The sequence below is a fragment of the Marmota monax genome, unplaced genomic scaffold (assembly GCF_021218885.2).
Source record: "Marmota monax isolate L192 unplaced genomic scaffold, Marmota_monax_Labrador192_F-V1.1 WCK01_AAM20220418_F8-fsc00017, whole genome shotgun sequence".
In the NCBI taxonomy this organism is placed as follows: Eukaryota; Metazoa; Chordata; class Mammalia; order Rodentia; family Sciuridae; genus Marmota; species Marmota monax.
Genome location: NW_026695241.1, coordinates 7627120 through 7640077, shown reverse-complemented (window position 1 = coordinate 7640077; position 12958 = coordinate 7627120). Strand labels below are relative to the sequence as shown.

General features: G+C 38.5%; 1 protein-coding gene across 5 annotated transcripts in view; it reads right to left on the bottom strand.

Annotated features, from left to right (window-relative positions):
• The window catches only part of Eml5 (EMAP like 5), a 190995-nt gene extending 185147 nt beyond the window's left edge, over positions 1-5848 (bottom strand). For 2 of the 5 annotated variants that reach the window (XM_058577794.1, XM_046440700.2), the window contains exon 1: positions 5602-5843. In XM_058577794.1, coding sequence (XP_058433777.1) covers positions 5602-5798 — 197 coding nt within the window. In that variant the 5' untranslated portion in view covers positions 5799-5843. Of the gene's footprint in view, positions 1-5601 lie in introns of all 5 variants that reach the window. The other 3 variants (XR_006851029.2, XM_046440696.2, XM_046440697.2) reach the window with 3 other exon arrangements.
• Between the last annotated feature and the right edge of the window lie 7110 nt (positions 5849-12958).

Here is a 12958-nt window from a genome sequence, read left to right as displayed (position 1 = left end):
GGGTGATTATACATAATGACAATGTACTGTATGTTTCATAAATCTAGAAGAAAGGATTTTGAATGTTTTTACCATAAAGAAATGATGAATGTTTACAGGTTTAACCTTATTTAAATATTAAATAATGTATATATGTATGAAAACATTGCATGGTACCACTTAAATATGTACAATTTTTGTGTTTTTATGTATCAGTTAAAATTTTAAATTAAAAAGAAAGCATTTTAAGAAGCGAGTGACCAACTGTGTCAAATTAATAAAAAAATCAAAGATGAGAACTGATAACTGGGCACTGGATATGGCAATATAGAGGTCATTTGTGATCTTGACAAGAACTATGACAGTGAAACAGAATACAGCCAAGGATAAAAGTAACTAAAAGATAGTACAAACAACTCTTTCAAAGATTCTGGATTCAAAGACCACTACATACAATGTTACTTTTTCCCAGAATTCTATACCTTCATACATTTCTTCTGATGACTATTTCTATCCATTTCCTTATATAAATTCTTCATTCTCTTAAAAAAAAAATGAGAACTGTTATGTCCCCATGTACATACCATAACATAAGTATGCCAGTGATATCCCTAGCACATATATTATTCTAATTGATAATGTACTTCATTGAATTTTTAAACTCTGAGATTATGTCAGGGAACTTTGCACAAAGAAGATGTGCAAAAATATTTCTTTGATGAGTGAGAAACCTTGAAATAACAGTAAGTTTTTAATAGCTTCTAAAAGCTCATTCCATATGTTTTCCATAATACATATCCAAGATCTTCCATCTTATTAATTATTGGCATATTTCATGTAAAAATTACTAAGCAATAAAATAGTTAAAATGCAAATCTAAAAAATTGGCTTTCTTCCTAATTAAACAATAAAAATATAGTCAATACATATTTATGACAATCTTGATTCTTATTGTAGATTTTTTTTTTTTTTTTTTTGGTACCAGGGATTGAACCCAGGGGCACTCAACCATTGAACTACATCACCAGCCCTTTTATTTTTTATTGTAAGACAAGCTCTCACTAAGTTGCTTAAAGATTCACTAAATTGCTGACACTGACTTTGAAATTGGAATCCTCCTCCCTCAGCCTCCCAAGCCACCAGGATTATAGGTGTGTGCCACTGCACTCAGCTAGATATTTTCTACTTTTTGCCTTAATTTTATGCCTTAAATTATGCAGCATTTTAAAAGTAAATAAGCATAAATATTTTGATATCCAGACACATAAAAGGAAGTCTTACTAAACAGAATCATTACAAAGCTGTAAAGCTAATTCACCTAATTCTATTTACTTAAACATGGGGCATTTTATTAAATCTGTATACAGTTTAATACTTTCTGAATTACTACTATAGATTATTCAATGCTTAATAAAATGTTGGTATCAGATTTGAGGGGAGAATTTATGCTCATTTCTCAAACTGCTTATGTTAAGAATACAGGATGGCAGTGTGTTTCCTTACCAAAAGCATCTGAGGCACTTTTTAAAGAGCAGATTCCCAGCTTCCACCCTAGAGAGTTCTGAGAGTGCATCTGAAAGAAAAGCTGGAAATTTGTGAAAAGCTCTTCCAATTATCCTTTTTTTTTTTTTTCCCAGGGGTGGGTACTGAGGATTGAACCCAGGGGCACTCGACCACTGAGCCACATCCCCAGTCCTATTTTGTATTTTATTTAGAGACAGGGTCTCACTGAGTTGCTCAGCCTCAGTTTTGCTGAGGCTGGCTTTGAACTCAAGATCTTCCTGTCTGACTCCCGAGCCACTGGGATTACAGGTGTGTTCCACCAAGCCCGGCTCTCTTCCAATTATTCTAATGATCAGCCAGGTTTGAGAAATAACAAACATAGACTACAAGAAAGTTTGCAGTGATTCCTGCCAGATCTTAAAAAATTGCTAATGGACCCACATAAACACAAAAAATATTGATCACATTAATATCTATTCTGAATTACGTTTTCAAGTAGACTTTTGTTGAATGAATGAAGTTCCCTATGTCATAAATACTGAGCTGTCACAAAATATTTTTAATAGATTACAGAGAGGTTTGATCAGTTTTAATTCTTAAGAATACCATGTACCACAATTAAAGAGTTACAACACCAACCATTTTGTCTAAAAAGAGCTATACCTAAAAACAGTGAATTATAATTATTATTCTAACCTGCAACCATATAGTAAGATATACTTTTCAAAGTATTTCAGATGCACTGTCATTTATACTCCCGATCATTCTGTGAAATACATTCACCATGTTTTAACAATAACAAAAAATGCACTCCAAAATCTATTTCTACAAAATATGTAAATAATGAGTCCTGGTCATCCCTATAAGGAAACCAGAGGCAAGTTAACATCAATGGTCTTCACTGATATAAATTATCTAAAAGCTTTTGATAATACCTGCTACAATAAGAACAAACTTACAAAAAATGGTGATTAGGCAGTAACTAGGAAAATAAATTTTAAAAGCTATCACATCCTCTGGGAAGACAACTGACAAAAGTATACAGTCCAGGCTACTGATGTGTATCTTTGTGATAAAACTAGTACTAGTCTAGTATATTTTATAACAGTCTTAAACACGTTGTGAACACACCATAACTAGAGAATTATACCAATATAATTTGAATATATAGAAAAATAACTCAGAAAGTCCTGTATTATTTCTGATATGCTGATGTCCATTTCCATATATAAACCAGTTACTGGAATAAATACTAGCAAAGGATAAGTGACTGCAGAAGTATAGTATATACAGAGATATGGCAAACAGAAGACAATTACAAGTAATGCAGAAAAAATGATGAGAAGTCAGATGGCACCATCACTGGCAATCCTAGATGACAGGAAGATTATAGGAGAATCACTAAACAAATGAAATAGTGTCATGATTCAATCTTTACAACCAATACAGCACTTAACATTTTCAAATCCTAAGGACAATGACCTGCTCATTTTGGAATAAACTTAGACTCAAATTAAGTCATATTGGACTAATAAGTTTTAAGTAAGTTTTAAGCAAACATGGAAACAAAGCTAATAATGAAAATAGTATTTCACTAATCCTTATATTACAGTAACATTGTTTTTCCACAAAGCATCACATTTGTGAATGCTACATCTTCTGCTGTTATATAATTGAAAATTACTGGAATAGTTTCTTATAAGTCAAACACTGAATTGAAAAAAATTCAAGTTTTAAGATTTGCCTGATCTATTTCACAAGACACCTTTAATAGGTTTATTCTATTTCACAAACAAAACCGATCTCCATAATTACTATGAAATTTTCTGAGCCCTTTGACTGATTTCTAAATTACATTCCCAGTACTATATTAAATTTGTGCCACCAATTTCAATATGCTATATGACTCAGATTTTCCTACTTCATTGTAACTTTTCAGAAAACTAAATTGCTATAAATTATTTAGTTATGTATCATTTGCATAAATCAGGCATGTATTTAATTATGCAAAATTATAGTATGTTTGTCATTTTGAAATATTTTGAGATATAAATACTGTGCAACTATTCCAGAAGATGGCAAAGGCATTACCTTCCTTACAGTTTATTGACCAGTTCTAAAAATTCAAGTAGTGTGATATATAGTAAAGCCTCTAATTACTGCTGGAAGAATAAATGAGACATAATTTACCCCAACAAATAAATCATATCTAGTTTTGGAAGGCTTTAGTATCATACTTCTCTCATAATCAACAAGGAGTAAAAATTCATGTGCACTACAAAGACCTCAATATCCTTCACACCAGCACCACTTACTGAATTCAACCTAACTGACAATATCTGGAGGAGGAATTTAGTCTAGACTGCTTGATCTAGGTAAAGCTAGGATGCCTGGTGCTCTAGGTGGCCAGAATACATGGAAAAGGGGAGGAGAGACTTGAAAAGATGGGGGGGGGGCTGGAGTAAACTCTCCTCTGGGGGTGAATAACTACATAAATAATTACTATGAGTTCTGTTTTATTAGTAATTTGGATTGTTATACTAGTTTTGTAACCCTAATCACTACTACTACAAAAAAAAAAAAGAAAAGAAAAAAATACTAACTTGAGGAAAATGAAATGTCTTGTCAAGATCCTTTCCATAGCAATACATTAGGTACAATCTGGAAAATTTTCACTTTGATGTCTTTTTAAAAAATATTTTTAAAAAACACTCTTTAGTCCCTATTCTACAATTTCAATTTTTGTTTTTAGTTTTACTCCATCTTGTCCTACCTTTGGTTTGTTCTAGTACTCCTTTTCCCTCCTAGACATTACAGATATACAGAGATACAAAACAGAACAACTTAAGCAATTTAAATACCACAACTTATTGCCTACAAGACATCAAACCAAGATAGTGGATTTAAATCCTGTGAAACATACATAAAGGAATAAAATTAAGCTACCAAACTCAAACACAAAATCTCTGTTAAAAACCCAGAAGCATGGCTGGGGAGGCTGAGGCAGGAGGATCATGAGTTCAAAGCAAGCCTCAGCAAAAGCAAGGCACTAAGCAACTCAGTGAGATCCTGTCTCTAAATAAAATACAAAATAGGGATGGGGATGTGGCTCAGTGGTCCAGTGGCCCTGAGTTCAATCCCCACTATACCCCCAAAACAAACAAACAAACAAACAAAAAAACAATAAAGAAAAAACCGAGAACCAACACATACACATTCTCAAAATCTTTTTTAATATATAATTCTCCATAAAGGACAAGAATTGTGCTTGAGGCAATAATCAATAGCCCAGAGTAATTGCTGAAGCTCCTAACTTTACCACAAAAGTTCTACTGAGATATTAACTGAAAATTCCGTTTAAAATATACTGCTTACTAAAGAAATGTAAACAAGCACTGGGGCCAACTTTAAGATACTGTTTAAGAAAGAATAAAACTATATATACACATCCAACACCTGTGACTTAAATAAACTAAAAAGGAAAGTAAGTTTATTGAGAAGTACCTTAATGAAGATGAACCAAGAGAACTGGAAACCAGTGGAATTATTTGCTTATGAGACCTACCCAAAGCCGCCTTTGGGTACGCAAATTTTAACCTCCAATGAATTGCCTGAGGTTGGCTGGGTTTCTTTCCTATCTGCTCATAATTGCAGGCAGTGAAACCTGAACTAATAATTATGGCCAAGAGGTGAATGCCTTCCAGCGTGCCACCCCGGGGCACACCCCAGGACCAGCGGACAGCTAGCGGTGCTCTGCTGAGTTCTCTATTAAGGATGTTTCCCCTGGCTCTTGAAGAATTCGTTTAATAAAAAATCTCTCGGGGACTTTTTAAAAAACAGAAAAGTGCTAACAAAATAACCTTTTCGCAGTTTTCATAATTTTGATGGGTGTATGTTGCAAAGCCATCAAACCGAACTCCCGGGAGAACCTGCGGACCTGATCTTACAGCGTCGAGAAGGTCCCTAGATAGGAAGAGGGGGAAAGCAGAGCACCTATTGGGTGGGCTCGGGACTCAACAGCTGCAGGTCCCACTCCCAGGGACGTCGCCCGCAGCAGAACCGACAGGTGCAAACTCGAGCGCGCGCTGCAGCGCGGCGGCGGCAGCCCCCCGCCCGTACCTGATGATGTCGTCGCTGTGGCCCCGGTAGAACTTCTGCCGGTGCTCCCGCGGGCTGTACACCACGCCGACCCCCGCCACGAAGTACACGATCTCCTTGGCCGCCGTGTAGTAGAGGTTGTTGCGGCACTGGTGGCCCCGGTAGCCGTACACCCACTCGAGCCGCAGGTGGCAACTCGGGGCGCTCCGGGCCGCCATGTCGCGGCGCCCACCCCGCCGCTCCGGTTCGGGCCCGCGGCGGCCGCGGGAGGCAGCGGCCCCGCGAAGAACGCCCTCCCGCGGGCGGCCGGCACTTCCCGCCCGCCGCGTCCTCTAAGCTGCGCCCCGCAGGTGCATCTCGCCGGTGTGGCCGCCGCCGCCTCAGCCCACGGGCGGGAGGACAACCCTCGCCTCGCGGAACATGCTGAGGGCCGCGGGCGCCGCCGGCCGTCAAGTGGGTGCCTCGAGCCCTCCGCCCGCCTCGGCTCGCCGCGTCTGCTCAGCTCGCAGCGCCGAGGCCGTGAGAGGAGCAGAGCGAGGGGCCCGCCTCCAGCCCGCAGCGCCGCGTCTCTCTCAGCCGCCGCCCGCGCACCAGCTTGCGGCCCGGGTCACCTGCGGCGCTCGCGCTCAGCCGCGGCCTCGTCGCCACAGCCCGGCGGGCCCGCGCCGCGCGCTCCCGAGCCGAGCTGCAAGGAGCTGAGCGGCGGGCGCGCGGCCCCGCGCTCGCCCCGCCCCTGTCGCGCTCGCCCCGCCCCGCCCGGAGCCGGGAGAGGCCGGGAGTTGCCAGGGCCGCAGCCAGGGTGGAGGTCCCGCGCGGTCGCTTTCCTAGCTAGCCAGCGTCCCGAGCCCCAGTGGCCAGTTCCCACCCGCCTCTCAGGCCCTGGGCGAACCCTCGGGGACCCCGGGTTCTTGTTGCCCGGCGCCCTTGCCCAGGAAACGCCTGCGGGTCCCTCCTGGCGCCTGCACCCCACCTGGGCGGTCTGTGCCTGGGAGTTAACACCAAGATGCTAACTTCATTCTTTTTGCTTTTCTCTGGCACCTTGTGTTTTTCTTGCTGCCAGGTAGTGATATTTGATTAAATGGGAATAAAATCGGACTTCCTAAGCGTACATTTGATACGTCAGGTCCAATTTCCTAATAAATAGCAAAGATGCCTGGACTTTTTTAAAAAATTGCTGTTTTGGATATCGCCCATAGCCTCTTGATTAAATGATATCTTGTGGGGCATGTCATATGTCCTAATAATGGCAAGTCAGATGGTTTAAATCTTGTGATCAAGTAGAATGTCGGAGAAAAGATGTTGGCTATTTAAATTTAAGCAGTATAATTAGAAAAGATTAAATATTTTGTTGCTATAAGTTCATGATACATTAATTACTGGTTACATGTAATTTTTTATGAGATGGGGTTTAAAATATTTTCAGATTTTTCAGTACAATGTGTGTAGATCCCATGATACATATTTAAGACTCAGATTAATAACAGATTTAAGTAATTTATTTCCTATTATCATATTTTCCATTACAATTTTTAATGACCCAAGGGTAGAGTGTGAAGTAAAAACATTCTTAATTAAACCATCCTCAGATGACAACTGAAGACCAAAAGAGATGGCTGAGGCACAAAGGTAGCTAGAAAATGAGCCAGTAATGAATATTCAAGGAAAAAAATAAAAACAGTTCTTACCCTCACAGCTTTATATAATCTATTATTACTAAGGTCATATCAGAAAGCTCTATCAGGCTAGATGAGATACCAACATCCAGAACCTTAGAAAATAAAATAAAGATGTGGGGTAAAGAACCAAAATGTTCCTCAGATCTACAAGTGGACATCTGTTAGACATTTAAAATAAAAGATACAATATCCCTTCTGGTCATCTATTTCTTGAACTGTGAATTCCTAATATGGAGTTCTATATTCCATATATTTTAAATAGTTTCTAAAATTCAAGCAAATAACAAATTATTTGCTGGCTACTATTATGTACTGGCACTGTGCTAGGTATTCTTAGGTCTATAAGAAGAAACAGAACAAACTATGTAAGATGTAAAAGCCAAAATTAATGCTATTAATTCTAGTTAGGTAATACAGAAAATTTATGAATTATAATATTTTAATAATGTCAATAAAATAACTCTATAACCATACCTTTGATCAGTCTGTTTTATGTACAACGCCAAGCACTGTGCCTGACACTATAGTGGATGTTCCATACATATTCACCAGCCATTAAATATAAAACAAGGGGCTGGGATTGTGGCTCAGCTGTAGAGTACTCGCCTAGCACGAGGAAGGCCCTGGGTTCAATCCTCAGCACCACATAAAAATAAATAAAATAAAGATATTGTGTCCAGTTACAACCAAAAACTAAATATTTAAATTTTATATATATATTAGTTATATATATATAAAACAAAATGTCATGTTGTCATAATATGATTCCTCTTATTTTATTCATGAATACTTGGACCTTTCATAACATGAGCCTTTTCTGATATCCAGTACTGTACTGGTCAGGACTCTGTTTGTACATGACAAAACCACTAAAGATTAATTAAGATAAAAATAAATCTTAATATCTCATAAGATTGAAAAGCCCTAGAATTGGCATCAGTGAGCCTAGGCCCTAGAACTCAAGTGATGCCATCAGAACCAAATAACCAGAATTCATTCATGTCTGCTTTGGATTAACTCCATTGCCAGACAAGCAAAATAGCTGCCACCAACTCCAGTTATACATTCTACCCCTCAGCAATCCCCATGAAAAGAGCTTTTTCTCTGTGGTTCCTGAAAGAACTGTTGGGCGACTCCCAACAGTTCCCCTGGAGACTTCAGACTTCAGCCCCCTTGCCTCTGATTGGGTGACTTGAGTTATGTACCATCCTTGGATCCGGAGCCACAGAGTAGTGACAGGTGCACCAAAGTCATGGGAGGGGAGAGAGGGGGAGTGATCCAAACAAGGAAAATTAAAGTGGTATCATCAGAATACAGAGGAATAGATGTCAGCACTTATTTGAATGCTTCACTATCCCATCTTCATTTACCAAATCAAAAATACCTGCAGTTTAATTAAAAATAAAAAACAGGTGTTGGTAAATAAATGCACCTTTAAGACAAGACTCCTAGCCAGATTGCCATCCAAAGAGCCTCCTCTGAAAAAAATCCTGAAGCTCGCACCAGATGTCAGGCAGAAAAAACAGCAGATGTTCTCTACCATTAACCATATTTCCACATGCCTATTAGATTCCACCTAAAACCTTCAACAACTGGTATGTAATCCAAGTCCAAGTATCCAAGCATCTTCTCCTACAAATCTGCACATCTTACCATCCTCTCTTTTGTATTAAAAACATCAGTATTACCTCGTTAGGCAAATTAGAAGGGAAGACATTATCTTTGGTTTATCACTACTTCTAACTCCCCATGTCTTCCTTATGAGATTCTTCTGACTCTACTTAGAAATATCACTAACCCTTACTCCTGTTTATATCCTCCCAAAACCTACTGCTACTGTTCAGTTCAAATTCTCTTTTCCCTAAATTTGAATTATCTGTTAAAAAAATCACATATCTGATCATGGTACTCACTCTTTTTTAAGAACCTTTTCTAGAAGCAATTTAGTAATAAGCATCTTAAACCTCAAGATGTTCTTATCCTTTGACTCACTAATTTCTCATCTGGATACCTATCCCAATGCAGATCAAGATTCATGTATCAAAATATTTTTTATAATTCTTGCCTACTATACAGAAGGTTTGGGGTTTAACTCCCCAGATCACAAAAAAAGGTCTAAGCAAATTGATTCGCCAATATGACAAAATATTATAAAATCATTGACAATTAGGTTTCAGACAAATTTGGGGAATACAGAAAATTTCTCATAGTAGAATTTTTAAAAATGTATAAAAGCAGAATACAAAAAAAATACAGAATGAGCTCAGTTGTATAATACAATGAAGACTGTAGCAAAAGACACACATTAAAAGTTTTGTAATATTATGGGTAATTTTAAAACTTTTCTGGGTGTATTTTCTAGGTTCTTTTAAAAATACGTAAGAGGAAAGAATCTTTTTTTCTCAGAATTTGTCACGAGAAGAGAATTCTGTTAGGAAAAATACCTGAACGAGTGCTTGGCACAAAAAATGAGAGCCTAAATGAGCTGAAGGTGGGCAGAGCTGTTCTGCATAAGGAATGAGGATGAATTCCTAGCTCCAGGAAGATGAGGGAGGAATAAAGTCAGAGAGATGACAAAATTACGAGTCTCTCCAAAACCTCTCAAATCTTGAATTTTTTTTTTTCAATTCATGAATTGGTAGGTGGATTTTTAAAAACGGAAACTGGAGAAATGGGGCTTCTCATCTGAGCTGATGTAGTAGGAAGCAAAGCCACAGGAAAAGAATCGTAAGGTTATGGAGGAGGAAGAGGGGAAGCCCTGGATTCTGACAGGAGGTGAACTTGGAGTTCAAGCCATACTAGATTTTCAAGTGGTAGAGTAGTCCAACTGATATTTCAATCACACACACCCAGTGCTTCCGTAATTAGGAAAAAAATAATGAAAGTAGCTTTAAACAAACATTAGGCAACTTCTAGTTGACCACAGAATAAAGGATCAGCTACCCATAGTGACACAAAAAAACGTCCAACTGTTACTCGTGTCCTGGGTCAGAGGCTGGGGCTGGACCAGGTCCAGCTACTGCTGTCTGAAGAGTCCAGTTAACAGAGACAGAGTTGGTAGTGAAACAGGAAAGGAGTTTATCTTGGTTCAACCAGACCAGGAGATGCTTGTCTAGAAAAATTCTCTCCCATACATATGGGAAGGACAACAATGGAAGCTAAGACAGACAGACACACACCCACACACACACATACACACACGCTGTGGTTTGGCAGCAAGTGTGGTTCTGCAGGGTCCTGCTTGTATCCTTCTAGGGCCAGGGTTTGGAGGGCAGTTTCCATTCAGTTTCTGTTGCCAGTCTGAGATGACTGAGGGAAGCTGGGACATAGCCCTCAGAAGGAATTTGTCATGCTGATACCTTGATCTCAGGTTTCTCACCTTCCAGAGCAGCAACAATAAAATTTTGTTGTTTGAACCACTCAGTGGCAGCCCTGGCAAACTACTCCACACCTCTTCTCTGTAGCTTGCTGTGACATCCTCGTCCGCACTCTCCAGAACTAGTTAGGTTTCATTTGGGTTCTAGTACATTTTATAAAATCATACATACCTTACAGCAGCAATGATCATATTGGATTTAGGAAACTATGTATTTACACTTCTAGAATATGTATGCTGTTTATGCTTTTAGAGTCTCTAATCCTCTTTCTTTACTTAATCAAAATCTTAACCTGGGGGGCTGGGGTTGTGGCTCAGCGGTAGAGCGCTCACCTGGCATGTGCGAGGTCCTGGGTTCGATCCGCAGTGCCACATAAAAACAAATAAACAAAGATATTGTGTCCAACTAAAAAATAAATATTAAAAAAAATCTTAACCTGGTTTCTCAAGAAAACAGCATGCAACAATGATTAAGGCACTGATGTTATAATGGGAAAGAGTAAACCCAGAACAGTAAAGTTGAAGAAAAGGAAATGAAGAGAGGAAAGATCCGAAGCAATTTGCTGGGAGCCATTAGCCAAGTAAGTATGACAATTTCCTTGCCAGCGTACCCCATGTTGCAGTGACATTGAATGTACTTAACCTTGCTCAAGGACCAAGGCAGATTAGGGTGTTCCCGGTTTTAAGATAATCTTGTTTAGGGCGTTCCCAGTTTAGGTTCCAGGTTTAAGGTTTAAGATTATTCCTGCTGGGAATAGGGCGTATCCTGCTGCCTGAGTTCCCCTTGAGTTCTCACGGGATTCAGACAGTATATTTTGGAGATAGAAGCCCAGTGGAGGTGAATTTGGGAGAGAAGGTGGATTTGGAAGAGAACGTGGATTTCCCCAGAACATGATTGTAGACGGCTGGTGTGAGTTCGGGAATAAAGAGTTGCTGTTTGAATCTACAAGCTGTGTGGTGGCTCGTGATTGTGTGCCCAGCCAGACTGCGGCATTTGTGCCCAGCCAGACTGCGGCATTTGGTGGCCCGTACGGGGACATCTGAAACTTAGAGGTAAGTGAAATTTCTCACCCCTGAAGAAGAGCGAAAGAATGGGTCACCAATTCAAAAAACAATGTGTTATTGTTTTGATTTATTTTGTTTTTATTTCAAGTTGCCTGTTCCTAGAACTTTCTCAGGCAAACTGGGGAAAATGGTTGACTCAAGGTTTGAAGTTATTCGCCTCCGAGGAAGAGAAATTGTTAGAGGAAGGAGGCACCCCAGTGAGACCAAGAACAATTAGGGCATATGTTGATACAATACAAAAATGTAGCCCATGGCTTTTTAAAGACGAGTTATTAAGTATATCAATGGGACCATCATGGTATCCTGTAGAAGGATTTTTCTTCAAGAAAGAGATGACTAGTTCTGTTTACTACATTTGTCTAAGATCTTGGTTTTTACAGACATCTAATGAATTTACAAAGCTAAAGTGTTAAAATATCAACCACTAAATATGAAATCAAGTACTCTTTACTTATTAAGTTCCATAAGGTAATATATTTAAACATTATGTGTGTTTTCATAAATTGGTAAATGGAAAAATGTTTAATATTGCTTTGTGTCTGTGTCTTTGCTAAAACAAGGTTACTAAGTGTTAAGATTCTATCATGTGTAATTTATATACAAAGAGTAGAAAAATTTTCAGTTGGGTTTCAATTATAGTATCATAGTATCATAAAAAACATGAAAGTCTTTCATCTTATTAAAGTGGAGTAATTTGTCTAAATCAGAAATTTTATAAGAGTTGTTTCAAAATGTGAATTTATAAAAAGGGTTAACAGTTAAAAAAGAGATAGAAAAAGATTCAAGATGTGGAAATATATTTTAATATAAAAGGTTAAAGGAGAAAGAAATGTTTCTAGATGAGATAATCTCTGTGTGGTAAAGTAAAAAGTTGTAAAATGCCATTTAAAAAAATTTTGAGGAAACTAGACTTACTTTAAAAGCTTGAGAAAAGAAGAAATAAAAAAAAGGTATTTGTACATGGCAGATTGAGACAAAGCTTCTCAATGGAGTTAAAAAAAAAAGCCTTTGGTTGAAGGGCAGCCATGTAAACTAACATTGAAGCGATTTAAACAGAATCTAAGCCTCGTTTAAAAGAGTGAAGTTGTAGGTGGTGAAAAAGTACATTTAAAAGTACAGTATAGATGATAATTAAAAGGTTAAATTGAAGGTGGTCGAGATACCTTCATGGCGGAAAAAAGATTGCTTTATTGCATCATTCGAAGCCTAATTAATCTTAAAGGCATTACTTAAAAAAAATGGGAAGATAATAGGATAAAAG